This window comes from Oncorhynchus mykiss, chromosome 30, assembly GCF_057628025.1.
Source record: "Oncorhynchus mykiss isolate SJ-2025 chromosome 30, ASM5762802v1, whole genome shotgun sequence".
NCBI classification, from domain to species: Eukaryota; Metazoa; Chordata; class Actinopteri; order Salmoniformes; family Salmonidae; genus Oncorhynchus; species Oncorhynchus mykiss.
In genome coordinates this window covers 18592303-18613942 of record NC_143051.1, presented here as the reverse complement: position 1 = coordinate 18613942, position 21640 = coordinate 18592303, and the positions used below count along the sequence as shown (strand labels likewise).

The following is a 21640-nucleotide window of genomic DNA, read 5'->3' as shown; positions in this document are numbered from 1 at the left end:
GGGCCTGGACAGCTTGCTATCAACAACAGAAAAATGAATTCCCACGTTTATCAAGACATTTTGCAGGAGAATGTAAGGCTATCTGTCCGCCAATTGAAGCTCAACAGAAGTTGGGTGATGCAACAGAACAATGACCCAAAACACAATAGTAAATCAACAACAGAATGACTTCAACAGAAGAAAATATGCCTTCTGGAGTGGACCAGTCAGAGTCCTGACCTCAACCCGATTTAGATGCTGTGGCATAACCTCAAGAGAGTGGTTCACACAAATACCAAACTGAAACAGTTTTGTAAAGTACTCCTGACTGTTTTGCAGGTCTGATCCGCAACTACAGAAAACATTTGGTTGAGGTTATTGCTGTCAAAGTAGGCTCAACCAGTTATTAAAACCAAGGGTTCACATACTTTTTCCACCCTGCACTGTGAATGTTTACACAGTGTTCAATAAAGACATGAAAACGTATAATTGTTTGTGTTATAAGTTGAAGCAGACGGTTTGTATGTTGTTGTGAGATGAAGATCAGATCAAATGTTATGACTAATTTACGCAGTAGTCCAGGTAATTCCAAAGGGTTTACATACTTTTTCTTGCCACTGTAGATATAACTACCCTTCGAACGACTTCATGCAGATTGCTAATACATTTATTAACCCTAACATATCACAGAATAACCTTGTTCTACAGGCATGCAGGACAGGCAAGGATGGCACACAATCTGAGTAACACCGTGCTTGGGGCACATTGGCTACCTGACAGGACACGCACACGTGCCACCTTCTGGTCATTGTTGCGGTCACAGAGGCAACATCTTTTACATTTAATGGGTATAGCAGAAAAAGAGCACGGGACCGCCAAAACAATGGAAAGTGACCCCCCCACAGAACCAGCAGCAGGGCTTTAGGCCCATGGTTAGCCTGGCAGCTGTGATTGGTGTTGAGTGTTGGCGTTTGAGCTCTCCTCTTGATGATGCTTTGCATGACTAGGGCATGGCCCAACTCTCTTAGGAAAGTTTGGTGTCGGCCACTGCCTTCGGAAGACTTCCAGCTGGGGAAGTTCCCCATCCAGATGATGAAGGCGGCGAAAGCAGCAACAACATCTATCAGGTTGAAGAGGAGGACCATCGGCCACCTGCTGGTCTTCCTTCTCGACGTGTACATCGTGGCAAGCTTATCGAGATTGGCAACGTCACTCTTGGTGGCGTTGTAGTGTTGTACGATCTCTGGTTTCTGATGCTTGCCCTCAACCTTGGTATCATGGTGCTTGGTGGACAGCTCTAGTACAGCCAAGCCTGGTGATGGTATGTAGGACACCAAGGTAAGCAGCCCACGGAAGCCAAACAGTGAACTGTAGATCTGTCTGCCATAGTGAGCCTTCATCATCTCTGGAATGTGTGGTATAATGGATCTAACAATGCAGAAGTACATTAGTCCATCTTTGAGAAGCTTTTCAGCTAATGGTACAGATGTAAAGAAGTTATCTGTGGTGATATTTCTCCCACTTTTGTGCCAAGGAGCCATAAGCCCTTTGACAACTTGAGATCTCAGAACCACTTCGTGTCACTCCAGGTGGTTTGCCAAGGTGCACCTCTCCTCTCAGAGGGTAACTGGTCGCTGTGTCGCAGTTCCGCCTGATCATAATCCCGTATTCGTCAGGGTTTGGTGGCATGCTTTGTCGGAAAAGGCACCTACCTCGGAAACCAGCGAGCTGCTTATCCACAGAGATTGGTGCATAGAAAAGGTATTTGGGTAGCTGGGCTACAAACATGCTCCAGATATCTCTGAACGGGGCAAGCTTGTCTGCTGTTATTCGTTCAAGACTCAATGCTATGTCATCAAACCTCATGTATTTCACAATGTATTGGAATCTTTTTCTGGACATAGTTGCAGTGAACACAGGTCTGCCATCAGCTTCTGACCAGATTGCAGTTTGAGACTCATTTCCGTACAATCATGATGCGATCAAAAGACCAATGACTGCTTGTGGTTGATTGTGCTATGGCATCCACCTCCTCCAATTCATCATATAGATGTTTGGGATGGCTCTTATTCCATACACCAATTCGTCGCTTAGCTTCTCTGTTAGTTTCAAGCACAATCGTGTCAATCGTCTCTGAGGACAGAAATAAATGAAACAATTATTTAAATGCTTTGCACTCTGCTGCCTTTGTAATGCCTTGTTGATTAAGACTAGTGAGGTGCTGAGGTAACAGAGAAAGCCTGAAAGGGTACAACTTCAGTGCCCCTTTGCTTAGAAGTCTGAAATATGATCATCAAGTCACTCCCTGAATTATCTTCATTGTCGGGAGCATGATCCTGCTCCTGGTCAGCTAGAAGTCTCAAAACCTCTGCACGCCCAATTCCTGTGAGTCTTGATGTGGTTGACATTTTCACCTGAAAATAAAACACCCAAATTTACCTTCAGAGGAATTGAAGATAATGGTCAATTTTGAAACTTTAAGAGACGGCTTGCCCCCCCCATCCCCCAGGTACAATGTTCGATTTATATATAACAGAAACATTTAAGGGAATCTAAAGTAACTTTTTCATATAATTTTACATGGAAAATAACAGTTCAAGGATGCCAGTTTAGCTCAAAAGTAATTGACGCACGTTCCCTCCCATGAGGGTGCCTTTCACTGGATAATACAGTTGTCGGAAGTTTACATACACTTAGGTTGGAGTCATTAAAACTTGTTTTTCAACCACTCCACATATTTCTTGTTAACAAACTATAGTTTTGGCAAGTCGGTTAGGACATCTTCTTTGTGCATGACACAAGTCATTTTTCCAACAATTGTTAACAGACAGATTTTTTTCCAGTGAGGCAGAAGTTTACATACAGTGCCTTGCAAAAGTATTCGGCCCCCTTGAACTTTGCGACCTTTTGCCACATTTCAGGCTTCAAACATAAAGATATAAAACTGTATTTTTTTTGTGAAGAATCAACAACTAGTGGGACACAGTCATGAAGTGGAACGACATTTATTGGATGTTTCAAACTTTTTTAACAAATCATAAACTGAAAAATTGGGCGTGCAAAATTATTCAGCCCCTTTACTTTCAGTGCAGCAAACTCTCTCCAGAAGTTCAGTGAGGATCTCTGAATGATCCAATGTTGACCTAAATGACTAATGATGATAAATACAATCCACCTGTGTGTAATCAAGTCTCCGTATAAATGCACCTGCACTGTGATAGTCTCAGAGGTCCGTTAAAAGCGCAGAGAGCATCATGAAGAACAAGGAACACACCAGGCAGGTCCGAGATACTGCCGGATTTGGATACAAAAAGATTTCCCAAGCTTTAAACATCCCAAGGAGCACTGTGCAAGCGATAATATTGAAATGGAAGGAGTATCAGACCACTGCAAATCTACCAAGACCTGGCCGTCCCTCTAAACTTTCAGCTCATACAAGGAGAAGACTGATCAGAGATGCAGCCAAGAGGCCCATGATCACTCTGGATGAACTGCAGAGATCTACAGCTGAGGTGGGAGACTCTGTCCATAGGACAACAATCAGTCGTATATTGCACAAATCTGGCCTTTATGGAAGAGTGGCAAGAAGAAAGCCATTTCTTAAAGATATCCATAAAAAGTGTCGTTTAAAGTTTGCCACAAGCCACCTGGGAGACACACCAAACATGTGGAAGAAGGTGCTCTGGTCAGATGAAACCAAAATTGAACTTTTTGGCAACAATGCAAAACGTTATGTTTGGCGTAAAAGCAACACAGCTCATCACCTTGAACACACCATGCCCACTGTCAAACATGGTGGTGGCAGCATCATGGTTTGGGCCTGCTTTTCTTCAGCAGGGACAGGGAAGATGGTTAAAATTGATGGGAAGATGGATGGAACCAAATACAGGACCATTCTGGAAGAAAACCTGATGGAGTCTGCAAAAGACCTGAGACTGGGACGGAGATTTGTCTTCCAACAAGACAATGATCCAAAACATAAAGCAAAATCTACAATGGAATGGTTCAAAAATAAACATATCCAGGTGTTAGAATGGCCAAGTCAAAGTCCAGACCTGAATCCAATCGAGAATCTGTGGAAAGAACTGAAAACTGCTGTTCACAAATGCTCTCCATCCAACCTCACTGAGCTCGAGCTGTTTTGCAAGGAGGAATGGGAAAAAATTTCAGTCTCTCGATGTGCAAAACAGATAGAGACATACCCCAAGCGACTTACAGCTGTAATCGCAGCAAAAGGTGGCGCTACAAAGTATTAACTTAAGGGGGCTGAATAATTTTGCACGCCCAATGTCAGTTTTTGATTTGTTAAAAAAGTTTGAAATATCCAATAAATGTCTTTCCACTGCATGATTGTGTCCCACTTGTTGTTGATTCTTCACAAAAAAATACAGTTTTATATCTTTATGTTTGAAGCCTGAAATGTGGCAAAAGGTCGCAAAGTTCAAGGTTGCCGAATACTTTCGCAAGGCACTGTACACTAAGTTGACTGTGCCTTTAAACAGCTTGGAAAATTCCAGAAAATGATGTCATGGCTTTAAAAGCTTCTGATAGGCTAATTGACATAATTTGAGTCAATTGGAGGTGTAGCTGTGGATGTATTTCAAGGCCTACCTTCAAACTCAGTGCCTCTTCACTTGACAACATGGGAAAATCGAAAGAAATCAGCCAAGACCTCAGAAAAAAATAAATGTAGACCTCCACAAGTCTGGTTCATCCTTGGGAGCAATTTCCAAAGCGGTCATTTCGCTCAGGAAGGAAAACGAGTTCTGTCTTCTAGAGATTGTTGTGTCAATGGCTATAACGGATTAAGTGATAAGACATGCTATTCTATAAAATAATTTGTCCGTAATTAATATTACCTGATTGAGCTAATCATGTAAATGTAATTAACTAGAGTCGGGCACCACAAAATAATGTTTATAGAGCTGTTATCTTCCGAATAAACTCTTAAAGACCTAGTAATATTTTATATCAATAGCAGTCAATATAAATCGTCATCTTAATTCAGTCTCATCTGAAAGTTGTAAATTCTTATTTATCTGCACGAACCCTGGCTAACAAGTTGAATCAGCAATACAAAATTGGGTTTCGTTATTTATTTACTAAATGCCTAACTAAATCACACAGAATTACACACACACATAATTAAATCATAACTTTATTACAAATTACGTCATAAAGGAAAACGTCCCTAGCGGGCGGAACAGATATGACAGCTTGTTACACAAAAGAAAAGGGGCTGGGTGAAAGTGAAAGAGCGGGAAGACTGAGGAACAAAGGGCGAAGCTGTGCTATCGTAAATACAGTATCTTATGCATTCTAAATTACCGCCCATTTGGAAAAGGAAAATGCTATAAATATTTACTCCGAGCTGCGCTTTGGTAGGTTGGTGGTAGATGGAAGGCCGTGTTGCCCAACCGAGTCCTTTGAAGAATGTCTCTGGTTGTCAATTGAATACGTTGTAGAAACGTCGTTGTGTGGTAGATGGGATACTCTGTTTGTTCTTTCCTAACCCTTGTTTGCAGCGGCTGTTGCTAACTCAACGGCTAGGAGGTATCACTTCTGTAGTGAATAAGAGTTCAAAGTTCATAACATTCGCAACCAAAGCTCACGCGGATGTTGGCTTCGTTCTGTAGTTATTATCTGAACCATTCAGACATCGGACCGTCGTCCTCACATCCTCGGAACAGGAGGTTATATTGTTGTCAAGGGCTTATATAGGAAGGGAGAGGAGGGCGTGTTTGGAAAGTTTTATAGCCCATGTCCCTTCACAGGGGCGGGCCACTGATTGAACAGAGCCCTATCTTATGAAAACCCAAATCTCACATTTTAGAAGCTAAAATCACATTTCATCCCATCATGAATAATTTCATATTCAAACATTTAAATTTAACAACAATCCCATGTGAATCCAGTAACTCTGATGTGTAGACTTTCCACTGTAGAGTTTATGTCATCTTATCATTGATGAGAATGTCTCAGATGACAACCGAATTGACATCATATTCATTAAGTACCATATGTTCAATTGGTCTGATTACCTGAATACAGTTAATTTCCCCCCACCTTCTGATGTCCCCAGAATTTATAAGTTACCCAAGGGTTTTGCAAATGTAACTTCAGTAGGGTAGAGAGAGGGAAAAGGGGGGAAGAGGTATTTATGACTGTCATAAACCTACCCCCAGGCCAACGTCATGACAAGATGAACATACATTGCTGCGAAAAGCGCAAATCAATCCCAGAACAGCAAAAGGACATTGTGAAGATGCTGGAGGAAACAGGTACAAAAGTATCTATGTCCACAATAAAACGAGTCCTATATCGACATAACCTGAAAGGCCACTCAGCAAGGAAGAAGCCACTGCTCCAAAACCGCCATAAACTAAAAAAAGTTATTGGAGTGGCCATCACAAAGCCCTGACCTCAATCCTATAGAGTATTTGTGGGCAGAACTGTAAAAGCATGTGTGAGCAAGGAGGCCTACAAACCTGACTCAGTAACACCAGCTCTGTCAGGAGGAATGGGCCAAAATTCACCCAACTTATTGTGGGAAGCTTGTGAAAGGCTACCCAAAACATTTGACCCAAGTTAAACAATTTAAAGACAATGCTACCAAGTACTAATTGAGTGCATGTAAACTTCTGTCCCATTGAGAATGTGATTAAAGAAATAAAAGCTGAAATAAATCATTTGACTATTATTCTGACATTTCACATTCTTAAAATAAAGTAGTGATCCTAACTGACCTAAGACAGGGAAATCTTACTAGGATTAAATGTCAGGAATTGTGAAAAACTGAGTTTAAATGTATTTGGCTAAGGTGTATGTAAACTTCCGACTCCAACTGTATGTTTCCGTAGAAATCCAAGGGTGCTTTTGACTGTGGGTCCAAATTACCTGAATGTATTTGTAGCATTTGATGTCCACATGGATTTATCAGAAACACACTGTTTGACAAAGAAATATACGTACACCTATTGGGAAATGATTGTCAGTCGCTTTATCATTCCTTGATAACATGACAACTACAGTAACAGAAAGTTACCATTCATTTAAAAAAGTAGCATAGTTTAGCAAATTAAAGTTGTGCTTCTTCCTTACCTTTGAGAAATTAGAACACTCAGAAATCCCCTACTTCGGCCTGAATGTCCAGAATGCTCTGAGCACTCAGAGAAAACAGTCAATTTGCAAGCCAGCTTTCTGATTCTACCCATCTAGTAATCGCACAACACACTTCACCTATCCAACAACACTGCAATGACTTAATAACCATTTACTGCTATGATGAAGAATGTATAGATGCATTTTGCAAGAACACGAAGAAATGTGTGATCTTGTTGAGTCAGGTGCTGCCAAGGTACAAAAAGTAGTCACAAAATAAAATAGATTCCCACACTGCTGACTACTCCGTTTATGGAGTCCAAGGTCAGACAAAGTCAAGACCTTTGGGTCAAAACGTTTGCACTCAATAAACTACCTTTAACTAGAGCTTAGTGTTTTTCCGGGCAAGGTCACGTGGTCAGGAAAAACTCAGGACCCTACAATATAATTTGTGTAAAATAAACACTCCCATAATTCACCTTAGGCTCAGCTGGTTCAGCAGATGTTTCAGCACTGCTATTCTTCAGATTTTCATCTAGTATGACAGCAGCATCATCATCATCATCCTCCTCCTCTTCTTCGTCGTCCCCATCATCCTCTTCTTCTTCATCAATGTCACTCCCAGAGTCCTCCAGTCCTGAGAACACACTCTCCTCGCTATCTGAGAGGTCCTCATCTCCTTCTTCCCCAGCCTTCTCAGTGACATCTTTGTCAAATATGGGAAGCTGAAATAGCAGAGACAAAGAAATACCAGAGACATGTAGATTTGCATAGATGGGCAAACATGAATGAGTAAGCACTTAAATGAGACAGAATGAATAAAGAATCTAGATAGCTAGCTACCTAACCTAAAATAAAACAATTGTCATTGACAATAGTGGATAGGACAAACCAGTTCACATTTTCTGATATATCATCCAATTAAATCAAATCACAGCACATTTTTGGACTCATTCAGCAGTTTTTCCCTGATTAATTAGAATAATATTAGAAATGAATGTTGAAATGTAATTTTATATTCGATAAACATAAGCTGAAAATAATGCCATCGCTGCTTCCTGTTGACTACTATTGATAAATAGTCCAATGTCCAAATATTGTATTCAAGTGTCCAAATCAATAATCAATACGCAGAAACAGTTTGTGATAAATTGAAAACAAACATAAAATGTAATACCAACACATTCATGTACCACAATACTAATCGTATTACTTGTATTATTATTTTTCACCTTATAAACTGCATATGCACCAAAAACCCTGTTGGTTTGACAAGTGGCAATAATTATTTATCCATCACTCATACCGATAACACGTTGCAATCAATAGTCAGGTTTCATGTCCTGTTCAAACTAACACTACTGAAAAACCACACAGAATCTAGGAATAATATGTATATCACTGGTTAGAGGACTTGCAGAAGAACGCAGCAGCTGCATTCTGGAATGTTGCATTTTGTTTCAAGTCGGTTGCCAACAGATAAAGATAAACGCAACACTATTTTGTTAATCATATCGATATCACATTGAAATCAAAAGAGCAGGGGCAAAAGTGTAGATCATATGCACTGTTTGAGCTAACACTATTCAAAGGCCACCCCGAATCTGAGAATAATTGATACACTACTGGTTAGAAAATAATTTGCAAAGACAACGGTCTACATTTTGGAATGTCGGATTGAGATTCTGGGAGGTTGCAGAAACAAAATCAGTTTCTTTGTTATTTAACAGGACCCGACATAGGATATCAACACCTAACAAGGGTTGGCTGGCTGTTATCTGAGTGTATTGGTGTGAAGCCAGCAACTTTTATAGAGAGACCGCCCCCCGAATTCTCTGTGCCATTTGAGTTCGAAATCAGGCTTACTTGGGATGAAGATGTCTCCGTGATTTGGAAGGTCAATGTCCCTAGAGTTGGAAAATGTGTAATAGCAGTGCAGCAAATGGAGCGTTTGTGTGTCACTTTCTTTCGTCCCTCCATCTCATACATTTTTCCCATAGGGATTTTACCCTATGACAAACAATGTCAGTATACAACAAGTTACTGCTCACATATACCCTTTAAAATCATTCATGCTTTCCAAGAATGTAACACACGGAGAACCTTACTGCCGATAAGTAGGAGCCGTTCCTTCTCTTGTTAGAACAAAATACGTACCTGCTGTGTACTGACAAACCTGCCGCTTCTACTTGTAGTATCACAATGCTCGGCAGTGGACGACAAATTGACTTTGAGCCAATCAGAGAGCACAAACCTCCACGTGGGGGAGCTGACAGGAATGACAATTGTAAAAAATTAAAATAATAATTTTTAAAAAGTCACTTTTCCTGTTCTAATTCACCCCCTTTTAAGTCTTTATATGTTTTACATCTAGCTAAGGAATTGTGTGCTTGAAGGATATTTTGTTAGGTTTGATAATGTGCATTAGCTTATTTGTTAGCTAGCCTGCCAACTGAGCAAGGCAGTCACACTAAATCCTTTGCCAAGCTAGCCATCTGGCCAGTGTAGCTAGTAACATAAATCCATTGTGATGTAATTGTTTTCATGAAGCAGCTGCCTGTAGCTGGCTGCCGAGAATCAATGCAGTGTCTTTACTTTACCTAGGTAGCACAACAGCTATCTAGCTAGCAAATCATGTTAACCATTTAGCTAACGTTAGCCAGCTAGCTCAAAATGTAGAGGGGCTGCATGCGATAATGTAGAGTGATTTACATTTTAATCTTGCTACCTAGTTATATAGCTGCTACCTAGTTATATAGCTGTGGCCAACTAGCTAGTATCAACAATGGATTTCTACAACAATAGCACAGCTAACATTGACTAGACCATAAAGCAACACACACGGACATTCATTGCCAAACAACGCTACTGCCACCTTCTGGTTTGGAGTATTTTACCAAGGCTTAGTGGCTGACGACTTCAAGGTCTTTGCTGTGTGAAAACAAGAGAGATTGACTTCCAACACTGTTCAACAACCCATATGGAATTCCGGGTCTCTGGCAGCGTTTGGATCTGCGGTCAAGAACGTGCAGTTCATCTCAGCCCTTCCGTCCCTTCACTTTTTGGCCCTGACGGAGACATGGATCACACCGGAGAACACTGCTACTCCAGCTGCTCTTTCTTCATCTGACTAGGTTCTCTCATAGTCCGAGAGCATCTGGTCGTCACGGTGGTGGAACAGATCTACTCATTTCTCCTAAATTGAGATTCTTCTCTTTTCTCCCTCTCTCACCTGTCCATCTCTTCATTTGAATTCCATGCTGTCACTGTCACTTGTCCACTCAAGCTTAACATTGTCGTCATCTATCGCCCACCAGGTGCCCTTGGAGAGTTCCTCAATAAGCTTGACACCTTGATAAGCTAATTTCCTGACGATGGCTCACCTCTCTTTGTACTTGGAGACTTCAACCTCCCGACATCTTTCCAACTCTCTTTCCCCTCCTCACCCTTTCCCCAATCCCTTCCAACTCACAAGGCAGGCAATACGCTTTACCTAATCTTTACTAGCGGCCGCTCATCTACTAATCTCACTGCAACCCAAATTCAGGTCTCTGATTAGTACTTTGTTTCCTTTTCTGTCTCCCTTTCCTCCAACCCCAAACACTCAGCACCAACCCAGATGGTCATACGCCATCACAATCTTCTCTCTCCCATTACTCTCTCCTCTTCTATCATCTCTTCCTTCTGCTAAATCCTTCTCCGCCCTGTCTCCTGATTCAGCCTCGTTGACCCAACTCTCCTCCCTCTCTGCATCCTACGACTAGCAATGTTGCCCAATTCGGTGGTATTTGCTTTTGTGTATATAGTTTGTCCAATGGAAATAAAGTGGTCATTCATTTTTGTCCATTAGGCATATGGATCCCATAACCTCCCGGCCGGCTAGGCACTCCCTAGCCGGCCGGGATGATGACATCCGCTACTCATTCACTCAGCCTATTGAGTCCATTGGCCTTACTCACACAACTACCCTATGCCTTGACCTACTTCTCACTTCTCTCTCCAGATGACATACTGCGACTAGTGAGGTCTGGCCGACCGACAACCTGCCCGCTCGACCCCATCCCCTCCTCCAGACCCTCTCTGGAGACCTTCTCCCATTCCTCACTTCCCTCATCCCTAATCACTGGCTACGTTCCCTCTGACTTCAAAATGGCCAGAGTTGCTCCCCTCCTCAAGAAACCAACACTCGACTCATCGGATGTCAACAACTCTTTCCAAAACACTTGAGCGTGCGGTCTCTGATCAACCTCCTCGTTATCTCGCTCAGAATAATCTTCTTGACCCCAACCATTCAGGCTTCAAGACGGGTCACTCAGAGACTGCTCCTGTGTCACAGAGGCTCACAGCACAGCCAAAGCTGACGCTCTCCTCTGTTCTCATCCTCCTAGATCTATCCCCTACCTTCGACACCGCGAACCATCAGATCCTCCTCCCCACCCTCTCAGGGCTGGGCGTTTCAGGCTACGCACACTCTTGGATTGCATCTTACCTGGCCATACGTCACAAACCCCAGATGTGCCTTATTGCTATTATAAAATGGTTTACCAACATAATTAGAGCAGTAAAAATATGTTTTGTCATACCCGTGGCAAACAGGTCTGCTATACCACAGCTTTCAGCCAATCAGCATCCAGGACTCGAACCACCCAGTTTATAAATATTAATAACGGCCCTTACAGCGCAAGTTTTTGCACGCGGTACCAGAATTCTATGCTGTTGATCTGAATTTGATTGTTGCATTTCACCGCTATTCTCTATACCATTTGATAATTGTATAATTATTATTATAATCTATATTACATGTATTATCTGAAAAAGGCTTTGGTATTAGCATGTTTGAGGGCGGGAAACCTGAGCTGATAAATTCGGTGTATTTGATACAATAGTGGCATACAAAGTGATAGCGGGGTATGAGCATGTATTACATATGGCGACCATGGCTAAGGCCGGGAAAGGCTGGTATACCAAATAGTTTTTCCCTTTAAATTGTATTTATTTATTCTACATCACCATGTCAACGTATTATCACCACTGGACATGTAGCCTCCAGATGTCTGCCTGTCACCAGGAGAGGAAGATATTTCTCATCAAATATGGTGAGTATTATGGCTTGGATAGGTTTTAGCCTGGTCGAGGCAGAGGATAATGAGAACAGGCTGGTGGACGAACTCATGTTAGCAACAAAGTGAGTTAGTTTGTGAGGGCGATCAGATTGAATGGTGCGTGCGTGTAATCAGCTATATTGTATGCAGAGACCGTGGCATGAGTAAAGCCGACACAAATGTGACGCCATTTCCAGTCACAACTTGCAGACTTGTTTACGTGTTGCTGTGCATTTTGTTGCCAACCTTACTTTGCTACCTGACAACTTTACGGTTTTTACGTTTTAATTACCGTTTATATTTTTGTTTTTTCCCCTCACTCAACTTTTTTTTTCATTCTATTTTTTCACTCTGGACGCTTTATCTGGACGTGGTTCGTCAGGACCTCCAACAGCCGAAGCTAAGTAGTAACATTAACATGATGCCTTCTAATTGCAGTCGTTGTACTCATAATATACAGGAGAACGATCGCCTTACGGCGAGGATAGCTGTGCTACAAGCCCAGCTTCAGACGCAATCATTAGGCAAGGGTAATTTCAGTGTAGGAAAGGATGAAACAGCATCTGTGCCACCAGTAAGTACAGATAGTAACATTAGTATAAATCCCCTCGCATGGTCCCCGCAGCCGGACAACAGTCTCACGGTTTCTGAAGGGAAATGCTGTAGGAATGCTGAAGGAATGCTGTAGGAATGCTCAACCTCATTCAGCCGACAGAAACGTTCAACCGTTTTTCCCCATTAAGCAACGAGTCGGAGGCCGAGCCTTCTCTTGTCTCTACCCTTCCCGTTACGGGGTCCGAGACGCCGAAGCTTCCCACCATTAGCTCTGACAAATTGAAAACTCTAGTCATTGACGACTCCATTACCCGCAGTATTAGACTTAAAACGAATCATCCAGCGATCATACACTGTTTACCAGGGGGCAGGGCTACCGAAGTTAAGGCTAATCTGAAGATGGTGCTGGCTAAAGCTAAAACTGGCGAGTGTAGAGAGTAAAGAGATATTGTTATCCACGTCGGCACCAACGAGGTTAGGTTGAAAGAGTCAGAGGTCACCAAGCGCAACATAGCTTCAGCGTGTAAATCTGCTAGAAAGATGTGTCTGCATCGAGTAATTGTCTCTGGCCCCCTCTCAGTTAGGGGGAGTGATGAGCTCTACAGCAGAGTCTCACAACTCAATCGCTGGTTGAAAACTGTTTTCTGCCCCTCCCAAAAGATGGAATTTGTAGATAATTGGCCCTCTTTCTGGGACCCACAAACAGGACCAAGCCTGGCCTGGTGAGGAGTGACGGACTCCATTCTAGCTGGAGGGGTGCTTTCATCTTATCTACCAACATATACAGGGCTCTAACTCCTCTAGCTCCACAATGAAATAGGGTGCGGCAAGGCAGCAGGCTGTTAGCCAGCCTGCCAGCTTAGTGGAGTCACTAGCACAGTCAGCGTAGTCAGCTCAGCTATCCCCATTAAGACCGTGTCTGTGCCTCGACCTAGGTTGGGCAAAACTACACATGGCGGTGTTCGCCTTAGCAATCTTACTAGGATAAAGACTTCCTCTATTCCTGTCATTACTGAAAGAGATCGTGATACCTCACATCTCAAAATAGGGCTACTTAACCTCTCTAGGGTAGGGGGTAGCATTCGGAATTTTGGATGAAAAGCATGCCCAAATTAAACGGCCTGCTACTCGGGCCCAGAAGATATGATATGCATATATTTGGATAGAAAACACTCTAAAGTTTCCAAAACTGTTAAAATAGTGTGCGTATAACAGAACTGATTTAGCAGGCGAAAACCTGAGAAAAATCCATTCAGGAAGTCGTTTTTTTGTAGTTTTCTATTCAATGCCATTACAGTATCCATTGACTTAGGACTCCATTTGCAGTTCCTATGCCTTCCACTAGATGTCAACAGTCTTTAGAAATTGTTTCAGGCTTGTATTCTTATAAATGAGGGAGTAAGACCAGTCTGAACGAGTGGACCCTAACATGACACAGAGTTTTTTTCAGGCACATGTGCATTTCTTATTTACCTTTTATATTGAAGACTTTATTGTTGAAATGTTATAGATCATTTAGGCTAAAAAACAACCCGAGGATTGAATATAAACATCGTTTGACATGTTTCTATGAACTTTATGGATAAAATTTGGATTTTTTTATGTCTGATTGTTTTGACTGAATTTGAGCCTGTGGATTACTGAAGAAAACTCACTGACAAAGCTGAGGTTTTTGGATATTAACTTCATCAAACAAAAAGGAACATGTGTTGAGTGAATGAATGTCTTCTGATTGCCAGCATATGAAGATCAAAGGTAAGGGATTAATTTTCTCTCTATTTCTGAGTTTTGTAACACTTCTGCTTGGCTGGTTACTGTTTGCAATAATTTGTCAACTGGGCGATGTTCTGGGCTAGGTATGTTCTGGGCTAGGTATGCTTTCGCCGAAAAGCATTTTATAAATATGACACTGTGGTTGGTTTAACAAGAAGTTCATCTTTAAACCTGTGTAAAATATGTTTTGCATTTCTGTAATTGAATTTGGCGCTCTGCAACCTCACTGGATGTTGGCCAGATACCCTAGAGAGGTTAATGTTAGATCCCTTACTTCAAAAGGCAATTATAGTCAATGAACTAATCACTGATCATGATCTTGATCTTGATGTGATTGGCCTGACTGAAACATGGCTTAAGCCTGATGAATTTACTGTGTTAAATGAGGCCTCACCTCCTGGCTACACTAGTGACCATATCCCCCATGCATCCCGCAAAGGCGGAGGTGTTGCTAACATTTACGATAGCAAATTTCAGTTTACAAAAAAAAATAAAAGTTTTGGTCTTTTAAGCTTCTAGTCATGAAATCTATGCAGCCCACTCAATTACTTTTTATAGCTACTGTTTACCGGCCACCTGGGCCATATAAAGCGTTCTTCATTGAGTTCCCTGAATTCCTATCGGACCTTGTAGTCATAGCAGATAATATTCTAATTTTTGGTGACTTTAATATTCACATGAAAAGGTCCACAGACCCACTCCAAAAGGCTTTCGGAGCCATCATCGACTCAGTGGGTTTTGTCCAACATGTCTCTGGACCTACTCACTGTCACAGTCATACTCTGGACCTAGTTTTGTCCCATGGAATAAATGTTGTGGATCTTAATGTTTTTCCTCATAATCCTGGACTATCGAACCACCATTTTATTACGTTTGCAATTGCAACAAATAATCTGCTCAGACCCCAACCAAGGAACATCAAAAGTCGTGCTATAAATTCACAGACAACACAAAGATTCCTTGATGTCCTTCCAGATTCCCTCTGTCTACCCAAGGACAAAAAAATCAGTTAACCACCTAACTGAGGAACTCAATTTAACCTTGCGCAATACCCTAGATGCAGTTGCACCCTTAAAAACTAAAACAATTTCTCATAAGAAACAAGCTCCCTGGTATACAGACAATACCCAAGCTCTGAAGCAAGCTTCCAGAAAATTGGAACGGAAATGGCGCCACACCAAACTGGAAGTCTTCCGACTAGCTTGGAAAGACAGTACCGTGCAGTATCGAAGAGCCTTTACTGCTGCTCGATCATCCTATTTTTCCAACTTAATTGAGGAAAATAAGAACAATCCGAAATTTCTTTTTGATACTGTCGCAAAGCTAAGTAAAAAGCAGCATTCCCCAAGAGAGGATGGCTTTCACTTTAGCAGTAATAAAATCATGAACTTCTTTTGTATTCCTTCAAAGCTCAGTTGTCCTGAGTCTGCACAACTCTGCCAGGACCTAGGATCAAGAGAGACGCTCAAGTGTTTTAGTACTATATCTCTTGACACAATGATCAAAATAATCATGGCCTCTAAACCTTCAAGCTGCATATAAAACTAAAAATCGGCCTATAATCGAATCTTCCATTCCTCTCAAAAATCTTAGAAAAGGCTGTTGCACAGCAACTCACTGCCTTCCTGAAGACAAACAATGTATACGAAATGCTTCAGTCTGGTTTTAGACCCCATCATAGCATTGAGACTGCACTTGTGAAGGTGGTAAATTACCTTTTTAAGGTAATCAGACCGAGGCTTTGCATTTGAACTCGTGCTCCAAGAACTTAGTGCTACTTTTGATACTATCGATCACCACATTCTTTTGGAGAGATTGGAAACCCAAATTGGTCTACACGGACAAGTTCTGGCCTGGTTTAGATCTTATCTGTCGGAAAGAAATCAGATGGTCTCTGTGAATGGTTTGTCCTCTGACAAATCAACAGTAAATTTCGGTGTTCCTCAAGGTTTCGTTTTAGGACCACTATTGTTTTGTCTATATATTTTACCTCTTGGGGATGTCATTCGAAAACATAATGTTAACTTTCACTGCTATGCGGATGACACACAGCTGTACATTTCAATGAAACATGGTGAAGCCCCAAAATTGCCCTCGCTAGAAGCCTGTGTTTCAGACATAAGGAAGTGGATGGCTGCAAACTTTCTACTTTTAAACTCGGGGAAAAACAGAGATGCTTGTTCTAGGTCCCAAGAAACAAAGAGATCTTCTGTTGAATCTGACAATTAATCTTACTGGTTGTACAGTCGTCTCAAATAAAACTGGACCTCGGAGTTACTCTGGACCCTGATCTCTCTTTTGACGAACATATCAAGACTGTTTCAAGGACAGCTTTTTTCCATCTACGTAACATTGCAAAAATCAGAAACTGTCCAAAAATGCAGAACAATTAATCCCTGCTTTTGTTACTTCTAGGTTAGACTACTGCAATGCTCTACTTTCCGGCTAACCGGATAAAGCACTAAATAAACTTCAGTTAGTGCTAAATACGGCTGCTAGAATCCTGACTAGAACCAACAAATTTGATCATATTACTCCAGTGCTAGCTTCCCTACACTGGCTTCCTGTCAAGGCAAAGGGCTGATTTCAAGGTTTTACTGCTAACCTACAAAGCGTTACATGGGCTTGCTCCTACCGATCTCTCTGATTTGGTCGTACATACCTACACGTACGCTATGGTCACAAGACGCAGGCCTCCTAATTGTCCCTAGAATTTCTAAGCAAACAGCTCGAGGCAGGGCTTTCTCCTGTAGAGCTCAATTTTTATGGAATGGTCTGCCTACCCATGTGCGAGACGCAGACTCGGTCTCAACCTTTGTCTTTACTGAAGACTCATCTCTTCCGTGGGTCATATGATTGAGTGTAGTCTGGCCCAGGAGTGTGAAGGTGAACGGAAAGGCTCTGGAGCAACGATCTGCCCTTGCTGTCTCTGCCTGGCCGGTTCCCCTCTTTCCACTGGGATTCTCTGCCTCTAACCCTATTACAGGGGCTGAGTCACTGGCTTACTGGTGCTCTTTCATGCCGTCCCTAGGAGGGAAGCGTCACTTGAGTGGGTTGAGTCACTGACGTGATCTTCCTGTCTGGGTTGGCGCCCCCCCTCCCTTGGGTTGTGCCGTGGCGGATATCTTTGTGGGCTACACTCGGCCTTGTCTCAGGATGGTAAGTTGGTGGTTGAAGATATCCCTCTAGTGGTGTGGGGGCTGTGCTTTGGCAAAGTGGGTGGGGTTATAGCCTTCCTGTTTGGCCCTGTCCGGTGGTATCATCGGATGGGGCCACAGTGTCTCCTGACCCCTCCTGTCTCAGCCTCCAGTATTTATGCTGCAGTAGTTTGTGTGTCGGGGGGCTAGGGTCAGTTTGTTATATCTGGAGTACTTCTCCTGTCCTATTCGGTGTCCTGTGTGAATTTAAGTATGCTCTCTCTAATTATCTCTTTCTTTCTCTCTCTCTCTCAGAGGACCTGAGCCCTAGGACCATGCCTCAGGACTACCTGGCATGATGACTCCTTGCTGTCCCCAGTCCACCTGGGCGTGCTGCTGCTCCAGTTTCAACTGTTCTGCCTGTGATTATTATCATTTGACCATGCTGGTCATTTATGAACATTTGAACATCTTGGCCATGTTCTGTTATAATCTCCACCCGGCACAGCCAGAAGAGGACTGGCCATCCCTCATAGCCTGGTTCCTCTCTAGGTTTCTTCCTAGGTTTTGGCCTTTCTAGGGAGTTTTTCCTAGCCACTGTGCTTCAACACCTGCATTGCTTGCTGTTTGGGGTTTTAGGCTGGGTTTTTGTACAGCACTTTGAGATATCAGCTGATGTACAAAGGGCTATATAAATAAATTTGAAGCGAGGTTGTAGATAATGGGTTTTCGTAAACTATGGAGCTCGAGACAGGATTATCTAGGTTAATGCTTTGGCGCCATCTATGGGCTGAGTGTTATTTGGGTGGACCAGCTATCGCTCTTCTTTCAAAATGTGGTTACATTTGTATAAACTTCAAATACTACTAACTATACAGTATATACATAGGAAAAGTTAATGTACTGTAACAACTCAAATCGTGTTCAAGTCTAAAGTAGTCTAGACTAGCCTAAAGGTTGTTGGCTAGTGAAAATGATTTGATGTAAAAAAAATCAAATCATATTTCTCCTAGCCAACAACCATTTGGCCAAATTACTTTTTTTAAATTTGAGAAAGCGTTATAAATCAAGGAATAACAAAAGTTGATTATACTTTTCTTGTTCTGTTTTATTTCAAAAATAGAACCCAGGAGTCAAACAGAGGTTTTCATTTCAGGTAAACGAACATGTTACATATTTTTGGAACATCCCCCTGCAGGGCAGTCTGGGGGACATCACTTGGAAAGTGGCGTCCAGTGAAGCGTAGAGGATTGTCATAGGCAGGCCAGCCCCCAGCAGAAGGACGAGAGTGTGGTAGTCCTCAAGGGGCTGCTGCATCAGGTTTATCCTGTACTGCAGGTAGGAGATCACCTGTACTGTGACCTGCCGGGGGATAACGTGGCCGTTGAGAGCGATTTAAAAAATGTAATTGTTTCTTGTACCATTTTAAGGGTTTTTTCTGGCAAACAGTTCTGCATGTCCATTTTGCCATTTTGTCTTATTTTTGAATATTGGCATCCTCTTCCTGTTGAATGTAACTGTGCCACAGGCCCCTGTGTTCTCACTTAAAAGGGTAGGGCTACTGTACCAGTTGTCCACAAATACAGTGTGCCCCTTTGAGGTAAGGCTGCAGCATGGTGATTAACACTGATCCAGATATACCAAAATACCTAATCTGTGGTGGTGCCGGTGTAAATGATCAGGTCCTATACATATCCTGTCAGACAGTCACATAAAACAAACAACACCTCCAAATCTGTGGCACTTTGATGGGATGTGTTGGCAGAATGCAAGCCTTCCTTTCCAAACCATGAGAGACTCATCAATGCACAAGTCCTTGTGAGGAACAAACACTCTTCCAAATGCCACGGTGAAGCTGCCCAGGACATTCCTAATTTTGTTGGCAGTGGCATTGTTCAAAGTGGAGCAGCAAGACAAGGAAGCGGTCCTGGGATTAAAGGGTTGGAGAAAAAAAGGGGTCTGCAGCGTGGGGTCAGTAGTCCCTCACAGAGCCCTTCTTCGCTAGCCCCATCAGCAGCACCGTGACCAGGAAGGTATACATTTCACTGATGGTAGTGTTCACCCATTTTGAGAGCTTCCCTTTTACACCAGGGGCAGTCTTCTCTTTTAGTTCATGAGAATACTTGCAACAAAATATGAATATTTAGTGGGCTAAAAGCATTCAGAATTTTGATCAATTTGAAGAGAGCCCTGGGTCTTTCTGTAACATAAAAATGGGCATACCTGTTGGTTTCCTGCACCACACTCTCCACCAATTCCTCATCAATGAACCTTTTAAAACATTCTGACTCTAGGCAGGGTGCTTTGGAGGCCAGACATGGTGTCATTGAAGTCTATCTCTGATGGTGTGAAGTGACAGGATCTCCAGCAGCGGGGAGCATCCTCCTCTACTTTAACCTCTTCTTCCTCACAGCCCACAAGATTGACAGAAGCACCAGCATCTTGGGGAGGTGCGGGATGTTCATTGCCTTCAAGGTTGGGTTGGGCACCATTTTCCTCACAGTCCAGAAGGTTTGGGGGGAGACAGATATACCTCATCACTATCTGATTGATCCGACTCTCTCATACACAGATTCTTCATCAGAATAACTAAATATGTATTTAATTGATCTCCTCATCAGTGAGTTGTTTCCTTTGGAAATCAGACACTATCCCTATACTCAATGGCTATCAATGTCTGTCAAGAGTTAAGTTTCTGTCAGGACTGACAAACTTAACTATGGTTACTCTGTGTTGCTAGCTCAGACCTCCTTTCCAGGGGTTTTATTTAGATTATAAACGTCTCCTGTGTTTGCCCCCCTTTTGATAAATTCCCCCATCATAGTAATATTTCAACCATCATAATCCCCCACAATACCTTCCCCCATTTCCACCCCCCCCCCCCCCCCCCATTCTGGGATTAGGGAGTTTTCGCTTGTCAAACGTAAACAAACATGGCAGCCATCAAAGAAATTATCTGCTGTTAGCTTATCTGACAAGCATTTCTTTTCTAAACAACATTAGTTTCTTGTGCTCACCAGAGATATGGTATATTGTAAACTAGTCTAGCTGTTAGGTCGCTAACTCACGTTTTGGTTTTTGTCAGCGCAACCTGTTATTTAGACTGGTTTATGGAATGAGTTTGGCTGTGGATGTGTGTTCCGTGTGATGAATGGATGTTGAAGTTTGCATTTATCTTTTACAATAAAAAGGTAAAATTGAGGAATAAAGTTTAAGACCTTTATTTTCTATCAGAGCAAAAAAACATTTAGATGCCCTTCAGACAACAATGATGTTTAGACACATTTGTTGCTCTGTACGTTGTGTTGCTACTGTTCCAATCACATGAGATCGTACGCTGCATTGACAACTCAACAATGATCACAAATATGTGATCGTACGCATCAAAGGGTTTTGAAGCATATACCTACTTAGTACCCCAGCACAGTTGAGCTAGTCACGTGTTTGTTTTTAAAAAGCACAATAGGAGAAAGCTGGAACAGATGTGTCCAGCTGTGTATTGACAGGGGTCGCGTTTTATATTGAAAGTACAACAGTCTTTTTTTGCTTCAATATAGTGATCAGGGACGTGCAACTATAGTTTTCCTTCACAGAAAATACATTAGTGCAACACATTCGGCAGAAAATAGCTTCATTTTCATCAGATGACAACAGAAGTGCAACGCTATCATTCCTAATGATTAAGTCTATTATAGAAATAATGTAGCCAGCTACATTTCCTAATGTCTTAAAGTACATTTTACCAGAGAAAAATAGGCTGGCTACACCAAGAGAATAAGCTACACAGTCGTGGTGCTATTAAAAGTGGTAGGTGAACAGCACAGGAGGCTGGTGGCACCTTAATTGGGGAGAACGGGCTTGTGGTATTGACTGGTGCAGGAATAAGTGGAATTGAATCAAATACATGGTTCAGCTGTTTGATGCAACTCCATTTGCTCCATTACAGACAATATTATGAGCCAGTCTCCCCTCAGCAGCCTCCTGTGGTGAATG

At 42.2% G+C, this 21640-nt stretch overlaps 1 protein-coding gene across 2 annotated transcripts in view; it reads right to left on the bottom strand.

The window, feature by feature from the left end:
• LOC110488045 (ribosome biogenesis protein bop1) overlaps nt 1-21640 on the bottom strand; it is a 179859-nt gene that overhangs the window by 154053 nt on the left and 4166 nt on the right. For both annotated transcript variants that reach the window (XM_036970800.2, XM_036970801.2), the window contains exon 2: nt 7560-7805. In XM_036970800.2, the coding sequence (XP_036826695.2) occupies nt 7560-7805 (246 nt within the window). The remainder of the gene's footprint in view (nt 1-7559; nt 7806-21640) is intronic.